This window comes from Notolepis coatsorum, assembly GCF_963971535.1.
Source record: "Notolepis coatsorum genome assembly, chromosome: 18".
NCBI lineage: Eukaryota > Metazoa > Chordata > Actinopteri > Aulopiformes > Paralepididae > Notolepis > Notolepis coatsorum.
In genome coordinates this window covers 16,901,900-16,919,157 of record NC_140182.1, presented here as the reverse complement: position 1 = coordinate 16,919,157, position 17,258 = coordinate 16,901,900, and the positions used below count along the sequence as shown (strand labels likewise).

Here is a 17,258-nt window from a genome sequence, read left to right as displayed (position 1 = left end):
AACGTTTTACTCGCTCATTAAGACGCTGTAATGCTAATTGGAAGGGAAGTGATGCACATGGAGGAGCAGCAGCACACACACACACACACACACACACACACACACACACACACACACACACACACACACACACACACACACCACACACACACACACACACACACACACACACACACACACACACACACACACACACACACACACACACACACACACACACACCACACACACACACACACACACACACACACACACACACACACACACACGCAAGAGACACAAGCAGTCAGCAACGCAGATATATACAGAACACACAGCTGCCTTCATTAGGCGGGTGTGACGCGGCACCGTGACCTTTGTGATCCGACCCCGGAGGTCAAGGGGGAGCCGGCGTCGAGATAGGCGCTGTCGCGCGCGCACGCATTCTGTACTATAATGCGCGTGTACGCGCCTCTTGTACTGTGAACGTGAGAAGTGAGAAGGGCTTCGTCACTGTGGGCACAAGGCGGAGACGTATGTTTCTGAGGTTTCTGAGCGGCTGGGTGATCCGTGTGCGGCCTCTGGCTCCTCCCTCTCTCTCTCTTTCTGTCTGACTGACAAAGTGGCAGAGAGCTGGAGCAGAGGACTTCAGAGGACTTCAGAGTGGTGCCCCAGCAGCCCCAGCAGAGCGCTCCTCCACAGCAGGCCGTAGCCTCTGGAATAACTCTCACTGAAACTGGACAAACTTCTCAGAGAATTCTAGATCAGACTGCAGCAGTGTTCTCTCTCTCTCTCTCTCTCTCTCTCTCTCTCTCCACAGCTTCACTGTTCAGCGAAACCGCTAGGTGTCGAGGAGGATGTAGTGACATCATCGTCCTAACGGTCTTCATCATCATCATCATCATAACTGTGTCTTCATCATCCTAACTGCATCTTCATCATCATCATCCTAACTGCATCTTCATCATCATCATCATCATCCTAACTGCATCTTCATCATCATCATCCTAACTGCATCTTCATCATCATCATCATCCTAACTGCATCTTCATCATCATCATCCTAACTGCATCTCCATCATCATCATCATCATCCTAACTGCATCTTCATCATCATCATCATCCTAACTGCATCTTCATCATCATCATCATCCTAACTGCATCTTCATCATCATCATCCTAACTGCATCTTCATCATCATCATCATCATCCTAACTGCATCTTCATCATCATCATCATCCTAACTGCATCTTCATCATCATCATCATCATCCTAACTGCATCTTCATCATCATCATCCTAACTGCATCTTCATCATCATCATCCTAACTGCATCTTCATCATCATCATAACTGCGTCTTCATCATCATCATCTTAACTGCGTCTTCATCATCATCATCTTCATCATAACTGTCTTCATCATAACTGTGTCTTCATCATAATTGTATCTTCATCATAACTGTGTCTTCATCATCATCATAACTGTCTTCATCATCATCATCATCATCATCATCATCATAACTGTGTCTTCATCATAACTGTGTCTTCATCTTCATCATAACTGTGTCTTCATCTTCATCATAACTGTGTCTTCATCATCATCATAACTGTCTTCATCATCATCATCATCATAACTGTGTCTTCATCATCATCATAACTGTCTTCATCATCATCATAAGCGTCATCATCATCATAACTGTGTCTTCATCATCATAACTGCATCTTCATCATCATCATCAACAACCTGTTTCTCTCCCTGGATGTCTGTGTTTCTAACCATCTACTCTACTGCTTTGAATGTGTGCTGGTTTATTTCACCCAATAGTGTAATAGTGTACAGTATACAGTACACAGTACTCTGTGTGTCATTCAAAACTCGGCAGCTAGGCTACTAACTAGAACCAAGAGGAGAGACCACATCAGTCCAGTATTAGCTAACTAACCTACACTGGCTTCCGGTAACATTTAGAATGGATTTCAAGGTCCTCCCTCCTTACATACAAAGCACTAAATGGAACAGGACCAAGCTACATTGCAAATTCTCTAGTCAACTATGTGCTTTCTAGAACATTGCAATCATCTACTACTGGTCTATTGAAGGTTCCAAGCCACAGTCTAAAGAGAATCGGGGATGGCAACCTATGCACCAAAGTTATGGAATACACTACCTATGGACATTAGGGAAGCTAGATCTCTTAATATTTTCAAAAATAAGCAAAAGGCCGACCTCTTCACCATAGCCTTTTAATATTTTAATACACTCCGCTGTTGATTGTACTGTAGCACCATTCTACTCTGTCCATTCTATTTTATTGCACTGCACTGTTGCCAATTTTTTTTGATCCACTTTTTCTCCTTATTTTTCTATTTTTTCTCCCATCTCAATTTCACCTCGCCAATTCTCCCTTCAATTCTCCCCTCCCCTGTCTCGAACGTTGCTAGACTATGCCTCCCACTGGTCGGCTGCAGTGAGGACCAAGCCTTGCATCACGTGTCCCCTCCGGTACACAAGGAGGCAGCCGTCGCATATTTTCACCTGTACAGCGCGACCTCTCAGTGGCGAGGAGTAACGCGTGGGAGGCTCACGCTGCCCCCGATGCTTCCTGATTCTGCTGTACAGGCGCACCAACCGACCTGTAGGAGTCACTGTCCACAACGTCCAATCCCCACCCACCAGCTTTCCCACCCCTAACACTGCCAATTGTGTTAGTATGAACGACCAGCCAAGCTGGTAGCAACGCCGAGAGCTGGGCTCGAACCGAGCATCTCCTGCATTAGTGGCGAACTTAGCCGCCCCCACTGTTGCATAATTTTACTATCTATTCTATTTTATTGCACTGTACTATTTTACTCCGTCTATTACAGGTTCAAAACTGTCAGGTATTATTAAACTGTGTGGGTATCAAACAAGACAGACTGTCAGGCTTTAAAACTGTGTAGGACCCAGGCCTAGAACTGCGCCCTGAGAGGGAGGGAGGTTTGCCCTGAGAGGGAGGTTCGAAGGCCGGGTCAAAGTGGGCATCAAACAAGAGGGAAGACTGTCAGGTTTTAAACTGTGGATAGTATACCAAACAGAGAAGGTAAAGACGACTTCGAACTGTTAAACAGTAATCCAGAACTACCGTATTTTATTGCACTGTAAAAAAAACTGATTTTATATGTCTGCACTTTAAGTGCTCATTTTATGTCTATTCTATTCTACTATTTTATTGCACTGCACTATTGCACTATTTTACTCTGTCTATTTTATCTTACTCTTTTTATTATTGTCTATTTAAAACTGAATCAAACCATAAACCATGGCCTGTTGGGATGTTAGATCCTAATGTGAATTTATAGGTCTGCACTTTAGTTTATGTGCTCATTTTATGCCTGTCTTTTTTCTGTTGTGAAGCACTTTGAGCTGCAGTTTATAAACTAAACTAAAGTTTATTATTAGTATTATTATTATAGTACATAGTAGTACTCAGTGTGTATAGTATATAGTAGTACTCCGTGTGTATAGTACATAGAAGTACTCAGTGTGTGTAGTACATACATTATAGTAGTACTAGTGTCCTAGTGTATATAGTAGGAGATCTGAGTTATATACATTTGGTTATGCCTCCAAATCTTTTATAATAATAATAATAAAAAAAGGTCTTGCACCGTCTACCTGCACTTCCTGTGGTGGTCTTGTACACTCTTGTACCGTGTATATTTGTCTGTAATCCGAGACTATGTTATAATGCAACTACAGTATGTTGCAAGATATTGAAAAAGTAAAAAAAAAGAAAAGGAATTTGATCCGGCCACAAAATGGTTTGTGACACCAGCACCTGTTCTCCAATGTATCCTCCTGTCTGTGTCAGGATGTTACATTTCCAGATCTTCCATTGAGCTGGAAACATTGCTGGAACTGAAGACTAATAGTTTGACTATTTCGACCAGTCCACCGCATTAACATGTCTCGACTTGGCTCTCCCTCTCCCCGCCTTAGGCGCCAGCAGGGAGATGGGTTATGGGTAATGACCCTTGACCTCCGGTTCCCTCTGGGCACGCTCGTGGCCACTGTAGCAAGACACCGCAACACCCCCCCCTCCCACCCCCCTGTCCCCCCGGGCAACAACCCGATAGGGAAGAGCCGGCGAGAGAACAAGGACACCAAACAGGGCGTGTGTGTGCGTGTGAGTGACCGACTGACTGTGTGACCGTTTTCATCCGATAGGGTATTGGGAATGACAGCGGGACAATGCATAGTGCATACATCCACCTAAATACAATACTGTCGATTGTATGGGTTATCTTCACAGCTTAAACATCAATAGGCCCGTCTATATCCTGACAAGACAGACCCACTAGAATAACACCACCGTTGTTAAAATGGAACAGGCCGTAACAAGCGTTTTGTTTCGTTCGTTTTTTTTTGTCCACAGGATACAATAAGACATTGACACCATAAGGTTACCGGAGAACATCGGAATGTACACACAAAGAATATACCGTAGATACGCTTTGTTACAGTAAATGTGATTTTGCAAATTTTCTGGGATATATATGCACGTCGTGTGTAAAAGGATGTAGAGAATCGTATCAGATTGGGACATGAATCATCAAGTGTTCCCTATATTAGATTAGGTTTAAGAGATTATTAAAAAGTGTTCCCTAAAAGAAATCAAGACGACGGGAAATATACATATATACCAGAGAATGTGCAAAATCACAGTTTACTGCAATACATGCATACATTAATGCACACACTAGTTTTGTTTATCCAAACCGCAGACATTCCGAACCAAACACCCATAATGAGCAAAGGCTTGTCAGAGGGGAAGTGATTTCCTGTCAAAAGGTACTGTATGTATTGTCGTTTCTTTCCATCTCATTCATGGCTACGGCAAATATTTATAGGATTTATCCCAAGTGCACATAGATTTTCGAATGGAAATAGCTATTTGTTTCCGTCAATCACTGCCGCTAAGAACACAGTCTCCATGTCCCCGATGACGTGACGTCTGAACGCTGCGGTCCGACGGCTCGTCAGTGAATGGAGCTCTTCGTTCAGCGCGACTTGGAACAGCGTGGGAAATGTTTACAAACTATAAGCTCACTATAAAGCAATGTGTAGACTAGTCTCATGTGCGATTGTCTCTGAGGAGAAGTCATAATGTGATACGAATGTCGTTTCTAATTGCAGTCGTGTCCTCGTGGGCTCAGGGGCACGATGGAGGCTGATGTTGTGGTGCTTTATTCACGTGGAAGAGCGTTACGCTCTCAGCTTTCCGTTAGGGACGCACCCACACCACTCTTCCACTGCCGATACGGAGTCCGAGTGCTTTCAGTAAGGGCCGATATACAGAGTACAGATATCTTACTGAACGGTATAGACTTATAGGCCTGTTCGCTGTATACAAACATACAGTGTTCGAGAGCCAATCAGCAATACCAACTGAGTCACGTGACTAAGTTGCCCCGGACCTGCGCGAGCTGCTGCGTTAGAAGAATACGACGGGGCTCTATGGAGAAACCATGGCACTCCCCTGACTAAAAGTTGTTTCAAAGGAAAACGGCTGGATGTCATTTAGCCAAATCAGCACGGCTGTGAGTGTGAGTCTTTCACCTTTTACATATCTAGCTTTGGCATGGATAGATTGTTTAGATCGCTAGCATGGCTAACAAATGCAAATAAATTGTAGTCTGCCCCGTTGTTCTGACCAGGATTACGTTCCTTTCTGCCCCGGTGATGCGCACGCACACGGAGTCTGACGTATACAGCGAACAGGTCTATACCACCGGTTTGGGGTCATTGGACAATGATTATTGAGATATATACTACATTATTCTCCATTAGAGAGATCTAACATGCTTCTATTGTTAAAATGCAAAAAATCAAGTCACTTAGCTTTGATTTCTAGCATGTTACATGCTTCTTGGTATCGGATTTTAGTATTGGGGAAATTGTTGGATATCGATACCCTGTTTAGCCTGGTATGTGAACGATATCCCATACCGGTATCAGTGAATCTCTCTACTTCATCTTATCGTATCGATGACTTTCAGCAGAAATTAGCCTAACTGCACAGATTAGACAGTGGGACTAGGACGACACACATCAGCCTAACTGATGTTATGTAGCGTAGAGGTTAGACCGTGGGACTAGGACGACACACATCAGCCTAACTGATGTTATGTAGCGTAGAGGTTAGACCGTGGGACTAGGACGACACACATCAGCCTAACTGATGTTATGTAGCGTAGAGGTTAGACCGTGGGACTAGGACGACACACATCAGCCTAACTGATGTTATGTAGCGTAGAGGTTAGACCGTGGGACTAGGATGACACACATCAGCCTAACTGATGTTATGTAGCGTAGAGGTTAGACCGTGGGACTAGGACGACACAGCACCTGCAAAGAGATACTTCTCTCACGGTGAATGAATCAGACTCTCACGGTGAGACACAGGGCGGTTTTGGTAAACAGTTTTGAACCAAGTTGGGACATAAAGAAAACATGCAGACACAAATCCCCACTAAGACCCGCCTCCTACCTCTTTCGCCTTCGCCTTCAGTCGAGCTTGTTCAGGATCCTCTTGCCTGGCGCGACTCTGGAAATGCAGACGCAGCGATGGATTTTGTTAGATCATTCGACATTGAAAACAACATTTGGTGTGTATGTAATGTGTTGTGTTCCAGCCATAACCATTTACTACCGGGAAAGTAAAATTCAGCTTCAATCAACACTACATTCACACAATGCATTAACTCTTTCACCAGAGATGGAGATTCCGCACAAATGCCTGCCAGAGTGACAGGTGGAATACGTTTCCCACAGGATTTTTTTTTTTTAATATATTTTATTGTGTCAAAGAAAGTCATTTTAGGTATACATAACTGCACATATCCATACTTACATACACACACAAATGTACATACGCATATTTTAAATCTTGACATTTTTTTTTTTTTTTTTTTTTTACCCATCACCCATACAAAAAACAAGAGACATAAACACAAACAAAGGGGTGAGCAGCAGTATAGATCCTGGACTGGTATACATCCAATATCCATCCCTACTCGTCCCCACTTACATATACAAGAAAAAATAACAACAACAGTAATAATAGCAAATAAATTAAAAATTAAATAATAGAAAGAAGAAAAAAAATAACCAAGGATTGGTTGTGAGATTGCGGTGGGTGAACGTCGGACCCTCTAGGGGGGAATTGTTTTTTGTGTGTGTACACTTTAGAGTTAAATGCATCAATTTGAAAGAGGCCAGATCTATGATGAACTTTGTGCTCAAAACACAAAATCGACTAGAGCAGTGCATCCCAATCCTCTCCTCGAAGCACCACAGCCGTTCAATGTATTTGTTAAAATTCCACCACCAGCACACCTGATTCAACTTAACAAGCCCTTTATTAGTTGAATCAGGTGTGCTGGTGGTGGATTTGAACAAATACATGGAACGGCTGAGGTGCCTCAAGGATAGGTTTGAGAACCACTGGACTAGAGCATATTTGAGCCATCAAAGAAATGAAGCAAAAGTGGTTACCTGTGTTGAACTGGTTTATTTTTTTAGGGAAAAAAAATATATACCGATTACTATTACGACTAGGTAATATTAGACTAGGTAATAATGGGAAACACTGCATGTGTTAACATCCCACCCTGTCAGTATTACAATATTGTTAAGCGTTTCTTATGGAGCCCAGGAAGAACGGCCGATATGTCGCTAATAACGAAGAAAGACAGAAAGAAAGGCAGGTATAAAACAGTAGGTAGCAAAGCTGCAATAAAGGCAATATAAGTGCCCTCAACACTACTAGACCAAGCCACCCACCCTGATACAAACATAGCAGGGCTTTCCTTAAACAGTGGTATAGATGCACAGCAACGTGCCAGCGCCACCATGTGTAAAATTGGTTATTTTTTTTAATAATAATTTTTTCTTTTTTCTTTAAACTTTTTGCAGTGAAAGCTTGGGACCAGCTTATACCCTATATACTGTACTTAAATAAATAACTTTCAAGTTAAAAGTTCAAAGCGGACATGACTGGTTAGCCTAGGCAGTGTCCAACTAACACCTCTGCCGAAGGCTAACCGGTCATGTCCGCTTCCATTCATTGTGCTAAGCTAGGCTAACGTGCAGCCAGATAGCTTTCTACTGAACGCACAGAGAGGAAACTGGTATCTATTAGGGCTGGGCGATTCTTGCTAAAATGTGAACTCACGATTTTTCTCTCTTATTTTTTCAATAAAATCATTTATTGCACTCTTTCTTAAACAGACAACATAATAGGGGTGGGAATCACCAGTTTCATCATGATACGATACGATATCGATTCTTTGGACAACGATACGATATTTGCCGATATCACAAAGTCTCTCACGATACAATACGATACGATTAGATTCAGGTGCCTGGGATCGATATGAGATGATATCATATGCCCATTTAACTCAATCAGTTATGAGACTCGCCACAGGATTTTCAAAATAAGAGTATCGATATGAATCGATCTTATTACATCGCATCGATCCGATTCGATCGTTGATAATTACATCGATGTATCGATCTGGATCGATGTATCGTCCCAGAACATAACATACCGTATATCAAAGTGCTTGACTTAAACTTAAACATAACATATGAAAGTGCTTGACTTAAACTTAAGTCTCTTGTAACATACAAAATAACTCAAGTCAGAATCGTCATCATTTAAAAAAGTTAAGTAAAATGTAAAAAAAAATTATAAAATACACTGTTATTTTTTTTTAATAAAAGAAAATCATCATAATTTAGAAATGAGATTGCATAGATCTATGAATCGAGATCGTGATTTTTTTCCGATTAATTGCTCAGCCCTAGTATCTATCTTATTGTCTCTCTCTGGAGAAGACGGTAAGCTAATTCCCTAAAATGTTGGCATGTTCCTTTTAAGCTTCACAATGAAACACTTGCGAAGAAGCCTAAACCAAAACTAGGTTTTTATTTGAGGAACAAGGCCTGTATTTCTATTCAATCTAAAAAGAGGTTGTTGCTTCTACGTTTTTATCTTTGCTTGATTATGGCGATCTGCTTTATATAAATGCATCTGCTCAGTGTTTATACATGTTAAAGGAACACGCCAACATTTTGGGAAATACGCTTATTATTCCATTCATAGCACAATGAATGGAAGCGGACAGTGCCGGTTAGCCTTCGGGAGAGGTGTTAGTTGGACAATGCCTAAGCTAACCGGCACTGTCCGCTTCCATTCATTGTGCTAAGCTAGGCTAACGGGCGGCCAGAGAGCTTTCTACTGAACGCACGGAGAGGAAACTGGTATCTATCTTCTCGTCTCTCTCTGGAGAAGACAGTAAGCTAATTTCCCCAAAATGTTGCCGTGTTCCTTTAAGACGCCGTCTATCATAGTGCACTGAGGTTTGTGACCGTGTGTCTGTGTAGTAAAGCTCTCACTCATCACTGCACCTTGAACACACCAAGGCTACTTTATCCTGCCATTTATTTACAAGTCCATTCTTGGTATTCTCCCCTCCTATCAGTGCGCTTTCACATCGCGTAACGTCTGACCTGCACTTATTATCATCTGTACCTCGAGGTCCAGACAGAAGTAATTAAGATGGCTTTTGAGTTTCACGCTCCCTCTTCCTGGAACACGCTACAAGCTGACTTGCGGCTGGAAAATCGGATTCGTTTTGAGCCACTTAAAACATCAAACCCTTTCACTACCACACTACAGAAGGTTAACCTTTCACTACCACACTACAGAAGGTTAACCTTTCACCACCACACTACAGAAGGTTAACCTTTCACCACCACACTACAGAAGGTTAACCCTTTCACTACCACACTACAGAAGGTTAACCTTTCACTACCACACTACAGAAGGTTAACCCTTTCACCACCACACTACAGAAGGTTAACCCTTTCACTACCACACTACAGAAGGTTAACCTTTCACCACCACACTACAGAAGGTTAACCCTTTCACTACCACACTACAGAAGGTTAACCTTTCACTACCACACTACAGAAGGTTAACCCTTTCACCACCACACTACAGAAGGTTAACCTTTCACTACCACACTACAGAAGGTTAACCTTTCACTACCACACTACAGAAGGTTAACCTTTCACTACCACACTACAGAAGGTTAACCCTTTCACTACCACACTACAGAAGGTTAACCCTTTCACCACCACACTACAGAAGGTTAACCCTTTCACTACCACACTACAGAAGGTTAACCCTTTCACTACCACACTACAGAAGGTTAACCCTTTCACCACCACACTACAGAAGGTTAACCTTTCACCACCACACTACAGAAGGTTAACCCTTTCACTACCACACTACAGAAGGTTAACCTTTCACTACCACACTACAGAAGGTTAACCCTTTCACCACCACACTACAGAAGGTTAACCCTTTCACTACCACACTACAGAAGGTTAACCTTTCACCACCACACTACAGAAGGTTAACCCTTTCACTACCACACTACAGAAGGTTAACCTTTCACTACCACACTACAGAAGGTTAACCCTTTCACCACCACACTACAGAAGGTTAACCTTTCACTACCACACTACAGAAGGTTAACCTTTCACTACCACACTACAGAAGGTTAACCTTTCACCACCACACTACAGAAGGTTAACCTTTCACTACCACACTACAGAAGGTTAACCTTTCACTACCACACTACAGAAGGTTAACCTTTCACTACCACACTACAGAAGGTTAACCCTTTCACTACCACACTACAGAAGGTTAACCCTTTCACCACCACACTACAGAAGGTTAACCCTTTCACTACCACACTACAGAAGGTTAACCCTTTCACCACCACACTACATAAGGTTAACCCTTTCACCGCCACACTACAGAAGGTTAACCTTTCACTACCACACTACAGACGGTTAACAGTCTGTAGTGTGGTAGTGAAAGGGTTAACCTTATGTACTGTGGTAGTGAAAGGGTTGACCCTTTATCGTGTGGCAGTGAAAGTGTTAACCTTACATATGGTCGCAGTGAAAGGGTTAGCCATTTGGTAGTGTGGCAGTGAAAGGGTTAACCTCCTGTATTGTCGCAGTGAAAGGGTTAACCATTTGGTAGTGTGGTAGTGAAAGGGTTAAAGTGAAAGACCTGGGAATGGAGTCGACCGGGAGCCGCGGACTCAACTGAACACTTGACTTCTAATGTGTTTCATATGATTATTATTATTATTATTATTATTATTATTATTATTATTATTATTATTATTATTATTATTATTATTATTATTATTATTATTATAATTATAATAATTATTATTATTATTATTATTATTATTATTATTATTATTCTATGTATTTATTCTGCGTTTGTTTTACGTTGCAGCGTCTGTCATTTCGATGCATGTTTTGTTCAAAACAGATTCTTAATCCTAATCAGAATTACCTGGTTAAATAAAAAGGTTAAATAAAATGAAATAAAAGTATGAATAAAATATTTAACCAGGCAATTCTGCTGGATAATTACTCATGATCACCGTCTCATGCAATAAAGTCACATTATGGTAATTAGTGACATGTCCATATACGTACACAACACAATTAAATAGAAAAATCTAAATAACATTCACTTTCTTGGAAGGGAAAATACACTTAGTATTAAATTAACTGTAATCCAACGCAATAATGGAATGGTATTTAATGGCCCGCGTTGCCAGGGCGACGTACTGTGCACATCAAATTAGCCGACTCAGTTCAGGCGACAGTGCTAATATGGTCAGGGAATACTCTTCAGTGGAAGCAAAGAAATAATCATCTCCTTGACGACAATTCCATGCTACATTAAGGTAATTACAGTGTGTGTGCATGTGTGTGTGTGTGCGTGTGTGTGTGTGTGTGTGTGTGTGTGTGTGTGCGCGTGCGTGCGGCTTTAATGGTGTCTAGTGGGCGCTCCTCTAATTGCTTCTCTGCTTTCATGTGTCACTTCCCTCCGAGGGAAAGTAGATACACGCGCGCGCACACACACACACACACATGCCTACGCAAACACACACACGTGCAGACACACACCTACGCAAGCACATTCACACACACACAGCTCTGTGAGGAGACACCTTCATAGGAACTTAAGGAAAGTTTTAGAATGAGAACACTGTGCCAACGGGGGAACACAGACACTTTTATTATGGGTTAGGGTTAGGGTTATGAATAAATCCTTACTAATTTGTTTTCAATAATATTATGTCCCAAAAACACATTTAAAAAATCCAAATAGGTATTTTGGCTTTGGGGTGATTCTCCTAGTCCTAGGCACATGTTGTAATATATTCTGAAGATTTGATTGGTGGTATTCCTCGATGTATTTGTGAGTGTGCGTGTGTGTGTGCGTGTATGTGTATATGTGTGTATGTATGTGTGTGTGTATGTGTGTGTGTGTGTGTGCATGTCTGTGTGTGTGTGTTTAAGTGTGTGTTTAAGTGTGTATGTCTGTGTGTATGTGTATGAGTGTGTATGTCTGTGTGTGGGTGTGTGCGTTTAAGTGTGTATGTCTGTGTGTATGTGTATGAGTGTGTATGTCTGTGTGTGTGTGTGTGGGTGTGTTGTTCCTGCATTGCGTTACCTTGGCAGCTTTGAGGAGGATCTCTCTCTCCTGCTCGTCCTTCCTCTGTTTCTCCATCCTCTCCAGCGTCTCGAAGAAACGCAGCTGACCTCTGACATCTGAAGACTGCTCATAGCACTGAGCCTGCTCATCCTGACACACAGACGGGAGAGGAGGAGGAGAGAGGAGAGGAGAGGAGAGGAGAGGAGGAGAGAGGAGAGGAGAGGAGAGGAGAGGAGAGGAGAGGAGAGGAGAGGAGAGGAGAGGAGAGGAGAGGAGAGGAGAGGAGAGGAGAGGAGAGGAGGAGAGAGGAGGAGCGGAGGGGGGAGAGGAGGAGCGGAGGGGGGAGAGGAGAGGGAAGGAGGAGAAGAGAGGGGAGGAGGAGAAGAGAGGGTAAAGAGAGGAGGAGAAGAGAGGAGAGGAGGGGGGAAAGAGAGGAGAGAAGAAGAGAGGAGGAGAGGCGAGGAGAAGAGAGGGAAGGAGAAGAGAAGGGAGGAGAAGAGAGGGGAGGAGGAGGGAAGGGGAAAGAGAGGAGAGGAGAAGAGAGAGGAGATGAGAAGAAAGGGGGAGAGAGGAGAGGGGAAAGAAGGGAGCAGGGAGGGAAGGCGGAGGGGGGACGAGAGGGGGGGAGAGGGAGAAGGATAGAAGGAGAAAAGGAAGGGGTAAGGATGAAGACAATAAAAAAGGTTTAGGTCATGCGACTGTGGGCCTCGTCGGTAACAGTCTGCCAACCATCTACTGACGGACAACACGTTGTGGATTCTCCTCAGGTAGGTTGTAAAATAGACCGCCTCAACGTTTCAAAATGATTGAACAATAATATCGGCAGGGAAGCATCCAGCATGACAGCAGGTGAGAGCGTGGATGAAATGGGTGCTGCTGCGGCCCCTGAGGTTTGGGCGACAGTATGGATGAAATGGGTGCTGCAGGTGTAAGGCAGGTTTTTCCCTCTTCTATCCTCTTTCCCCTCTCTTCTCTTCTCCTCCCCTCTTTCCCCTCTCTTCTCTTCTCCTCTCCCTCTTTCCCCTCTCCTCCCCTCCCCTCTCTTCTTTTGGTCTAGTGTTTATGTGTGGTATGGTAACTCACCCTGCCTTACAGTGCTGGTCTAGTGTTTATGTGTGGTATGGTAACTCACCCTGCCTTACAGTGCTGGTCTAGTGTTTATGTGTGGTATGGTAACTCACCCTGCCTTACAGTGCTGGTCTAGTGTTTATGTGTGGTATGGTAACTCACCCTGCCTTACAGTGCTGGTCTAGTGTTTATGTGTGGTATGGTAACTCACCCTGCCTTAAAGTGCTGGTCTAGTGTTTATGTGTGGTATGGTAACTCACCCTGCCTTACAGTGCTGGTCTAGTGTTTATGTGTGGTATGGTAACTCACCCTGCCTCACAGTGCTGGTCTAGTGTTTATGTGTGGTATGGTAACTCACCCTCCCTCCGTCCGTGCGGTGTTGAGCGACGGCAGACACCTTCTCCAGCAGCATGCGGAGTCTGGACTGGGTGGCGTGGGAGATGTAGTTCACCACTTCCACCGGCACCTCTGTCACGCCAAATTTCTTTGCTGTTGTTGGGGAAACGGGGCAGAAGATAAAAGTGGTTGGCGGCGGTGTGGGAGATTAACGGGTGCTCTGGGCAAAATAAAAACTCCGGCTGGAAGGTCATAAAACACCCCTGAACTTGGGATTCTGGGCACAGAAAATACCCAGTGAAATTAAGAACAGAGAAGAATGTTGTCGGTCTCTCCACTGACTGTAGGAGGAGTCGTCATTATTCTCCCAATAACAAGAAATAAGCACCTTTGTTATGAGATTAGATACAAGGATTAAGCGATGTTTGCCGTATAAATGCGCATGAAATGGCTCTAAATGCCAATGGAAAAGGGGACAAAATGCTCCCCACAAAAAAGAGAACATTTATTTCCTACATTGATTGGAGGCTCTTATGTCCATAATCCGGGTGATCTTGAAGTCACACACTAGGTAGTTATGGTTCAGGATGTTTTTAGAAGCACTGAATACTGATCAAACCTACTCTTAGAGGTTTTCAAAACAAGAGTTTTTGTTTTCTGAAATATTGGCACTTGTCTCCTTTTAGCATTTGTTAGCATTAGCAATTTACCATATTCACGGGGAGGGAGGGTATAAAGGAATCCCAACCTCAGCAAAATAAGAGCAAAATGGCTGCAGTGGTCAATAACCCCTATTCTCAGAAAATGCTCGCAAGGCATTGCATTCTTTTTATTTTTTTTTATCTTTTTCCCCCTTCTTTTTTCGTTTTTCTCCCATCCCAATGTTAGTCGTTATGCCAATTCCCAATCCCCTTCCTGGTCGTTGCGCACTCTACCCCCTACCGTCGGTCCGGGAGGGCGGAGACTATCACATGCTTCCTCCGACACATGTGTACCCAGCCCACCGCTTCTTTTCACCTGGCAGCGCGGACTCTCACTGGGAGAGTGTAACGTGTAACGTGTGGAAGGTCACACTACCTCTCCCAGATCCTTCCCTTGCTGTGCAGGCGCCCCGACCGAACTGTAGGAGTCGCTGTTTCACAACGACCAGGACCCACCCTCGCCGGGTTTCCCACCCGCTAACACTGCCAATTGTGTTAGTATGGACGGTCGGCCAAGCCGAAGGCACCACAGCCGCCGTCCATTTACTTCTATACGCCGTAGTAATAGAAGTGTTCCTGAATTTCCCCTAGAGGATCAATAAAGGAATATCTCATCTTCGAAGGGACTTGTATGCAGTTCTGAGGATTCAAATCCCATTGACTTGCACTAGTATTGCTAACAGGTGGCCGGTGCCGAGGGAGTCTGGTGTGAAAACGTGTGGAGGCTTAACCCTTAACCCTTTCACTGCCACACGACAGCCGGTTAACCCTTTCACTGTGGCAATACAGAAGGTTAGCCCCTTTACTATCACACAACCGACGGCGATGCTCCATCATTAGCATCATTAGCACCGCGGATTTAACCTTATGTCGTGTGGCAGTGAAAGGGTTAATCATCAATGAGTAGGATAGGTTTCTAAAACTCCTCAACCTTTCCTTTCTAAGAACTTAGTTCCTAGTTCTAGCCTCATTCTCTCATCCAACTATTTTCAGATCCACACAGACAGTCATCTGCACCTTTGATTACACCGTTTACTCGCTGATATTCTTATATTCAAAGTTGATTATATTGTTTACACTGCTTAGTTCCATCTTTACTAAAGTTGTATTGCCTATAATTTATGTATTCTACTATTACCCTGCCCATACCTGTACCTCCCCTCCCCCCTCCCCCATGCTGCTATGACGCCTGAATTTCCCCAAGGGGATCAATAAAGCAATATCTTATCTGATCTCATCTTATCTTATTTTATGAGAGATACTATGTATTGGGAAACACTCTGAATAAAACCTCATCAAAAGATATTCTTGGCATTACGATGGCTTTTGGGGTAAAAAAGAAAACCCCACCCTGGAGCGTTTGAGAATTTGTTGGTCCAGAATTTCAAAACATTGCAGTCGTCGGTGTCCGTAAGCACTTCCCTTTCAGCAGGGTTCAGATTAGCACGGTTGGAAATTAGGTCAGTTTGGGAAATCCACACGGCAGTTACATCACGATCTGGTAAAAAAAAAAGCCTAATATATCAGACCAGTGTTGTAGTCGAGTCACTAATTCTCGAGTCCGAGTCGAGTCCCGAGTCGCCCAGCGTTCGAGTCTGAGTCCGAGTCACCAAAGAAGAGCCAGAGTCAAGTCTGAGTCGAGTCCCCATTACCCTAGTCCGAGTCCGAGTCCGAGTCATCAATGTTGAGTCCACTCCACTCTGGCAGTCAAAGAGCTGACATACAAATAAAAAAAGGTCTACATTAAACATAAATGACACAGCGGTCACAGTTTAAAAAGGGAGTTTATTTACTTTGTGACACAATAGCCAAACAAATGCACTAGCCATCAATATCTTATGCCAAATGATTAGGGCCTATTACAAAAAACAAAAAAGTCTGAGTCCTCGTCTGCACCTTCCGAAATGCAGTTAATGGACTCCTGGACTCGAGTAGTCCTACGACACTGCATCAGACTACGGCACCCGCCGCCCGGTGTGCCCGGCAGGCAGGTAATACCGGGTGGAGGACCTACCGGTGTCTAGGATCCGGCGGTGCAGCAGTCCGGGGGGCAGGAAGGCCTCGTCCTTACAGGAGCGGATCTTGGTGCCGACCAGCTCGGAGCTGGTTGCCAGGATGCGGGCGTTCTCCTCGTTGAGGTTGACCCCGGCCATCGAGGCCACGTCGTTGATGTCGTCGTCATCTCTGAAAGAGGTCAGCAGATTTATCACATTAATTAATTACACAGCAAATGATCGCGTTATGAAAATTTACTCAAAATTAATAATAATAAAAAAATAAAAGGTATCTCATTCATTCCATAAGAACGTAGAATACACATTTACAGATTTTTTTTTTATATGGCCCATTTGCATGTTCTTGGTATCTGATTCTAGGGACATCTATGGATCTCAGGGAATGTATTCCCAGTGTCAGAAATACTGTGTCTGTTACTAGGCTTGAGTAAATTGTAATGAACCAAATGAGAATATCAATAATTTTTTTTTTGACTGTGAATAACACCATGCTAAAATTGACCAGACCTGAAAAATCTAAGCAAATGAATAAATGGAAGATGATTAAACAGAAGGTTTTGTAGATACAGTACTG

At 43.4% G+C, this 17,258-nt stretch overlaps 1 protein-coding gene across 1 annotated transcript in view; it reads right to left on the bottom strand.

The window, feature by feature from the left end:
• LOC311244849 (transcription initiation factor TFIID subunit 4-like) overlaps nt 1-17,258 on the bottom strand; it is a gene marked incomplete at its 5' end in the record, with an annotated part of 58,857 nt that overhangs the window by 19,885 nt on the left and 21,714 nt on the right. The window contains 4 exons of the mRNA XM_084334532.1: nt 6,508-6,564; nt 12,583-12,714; nt 13,991-14,121; nt 16,684-16,853. Of these exons, the coding sequence (XP_084190658.1) occupies nt 6,508-6,564; nt 12,583-12,714; nt 13,991-14,121; nt 16,684-16,853 (490 nt within the window). The remainder of the gene's footprint in view (nt 1-6,507; nt 6,565-12,582; nt 12,715-13,990; nt 14,122-16,683; nt 16,854-17,258) is intronic.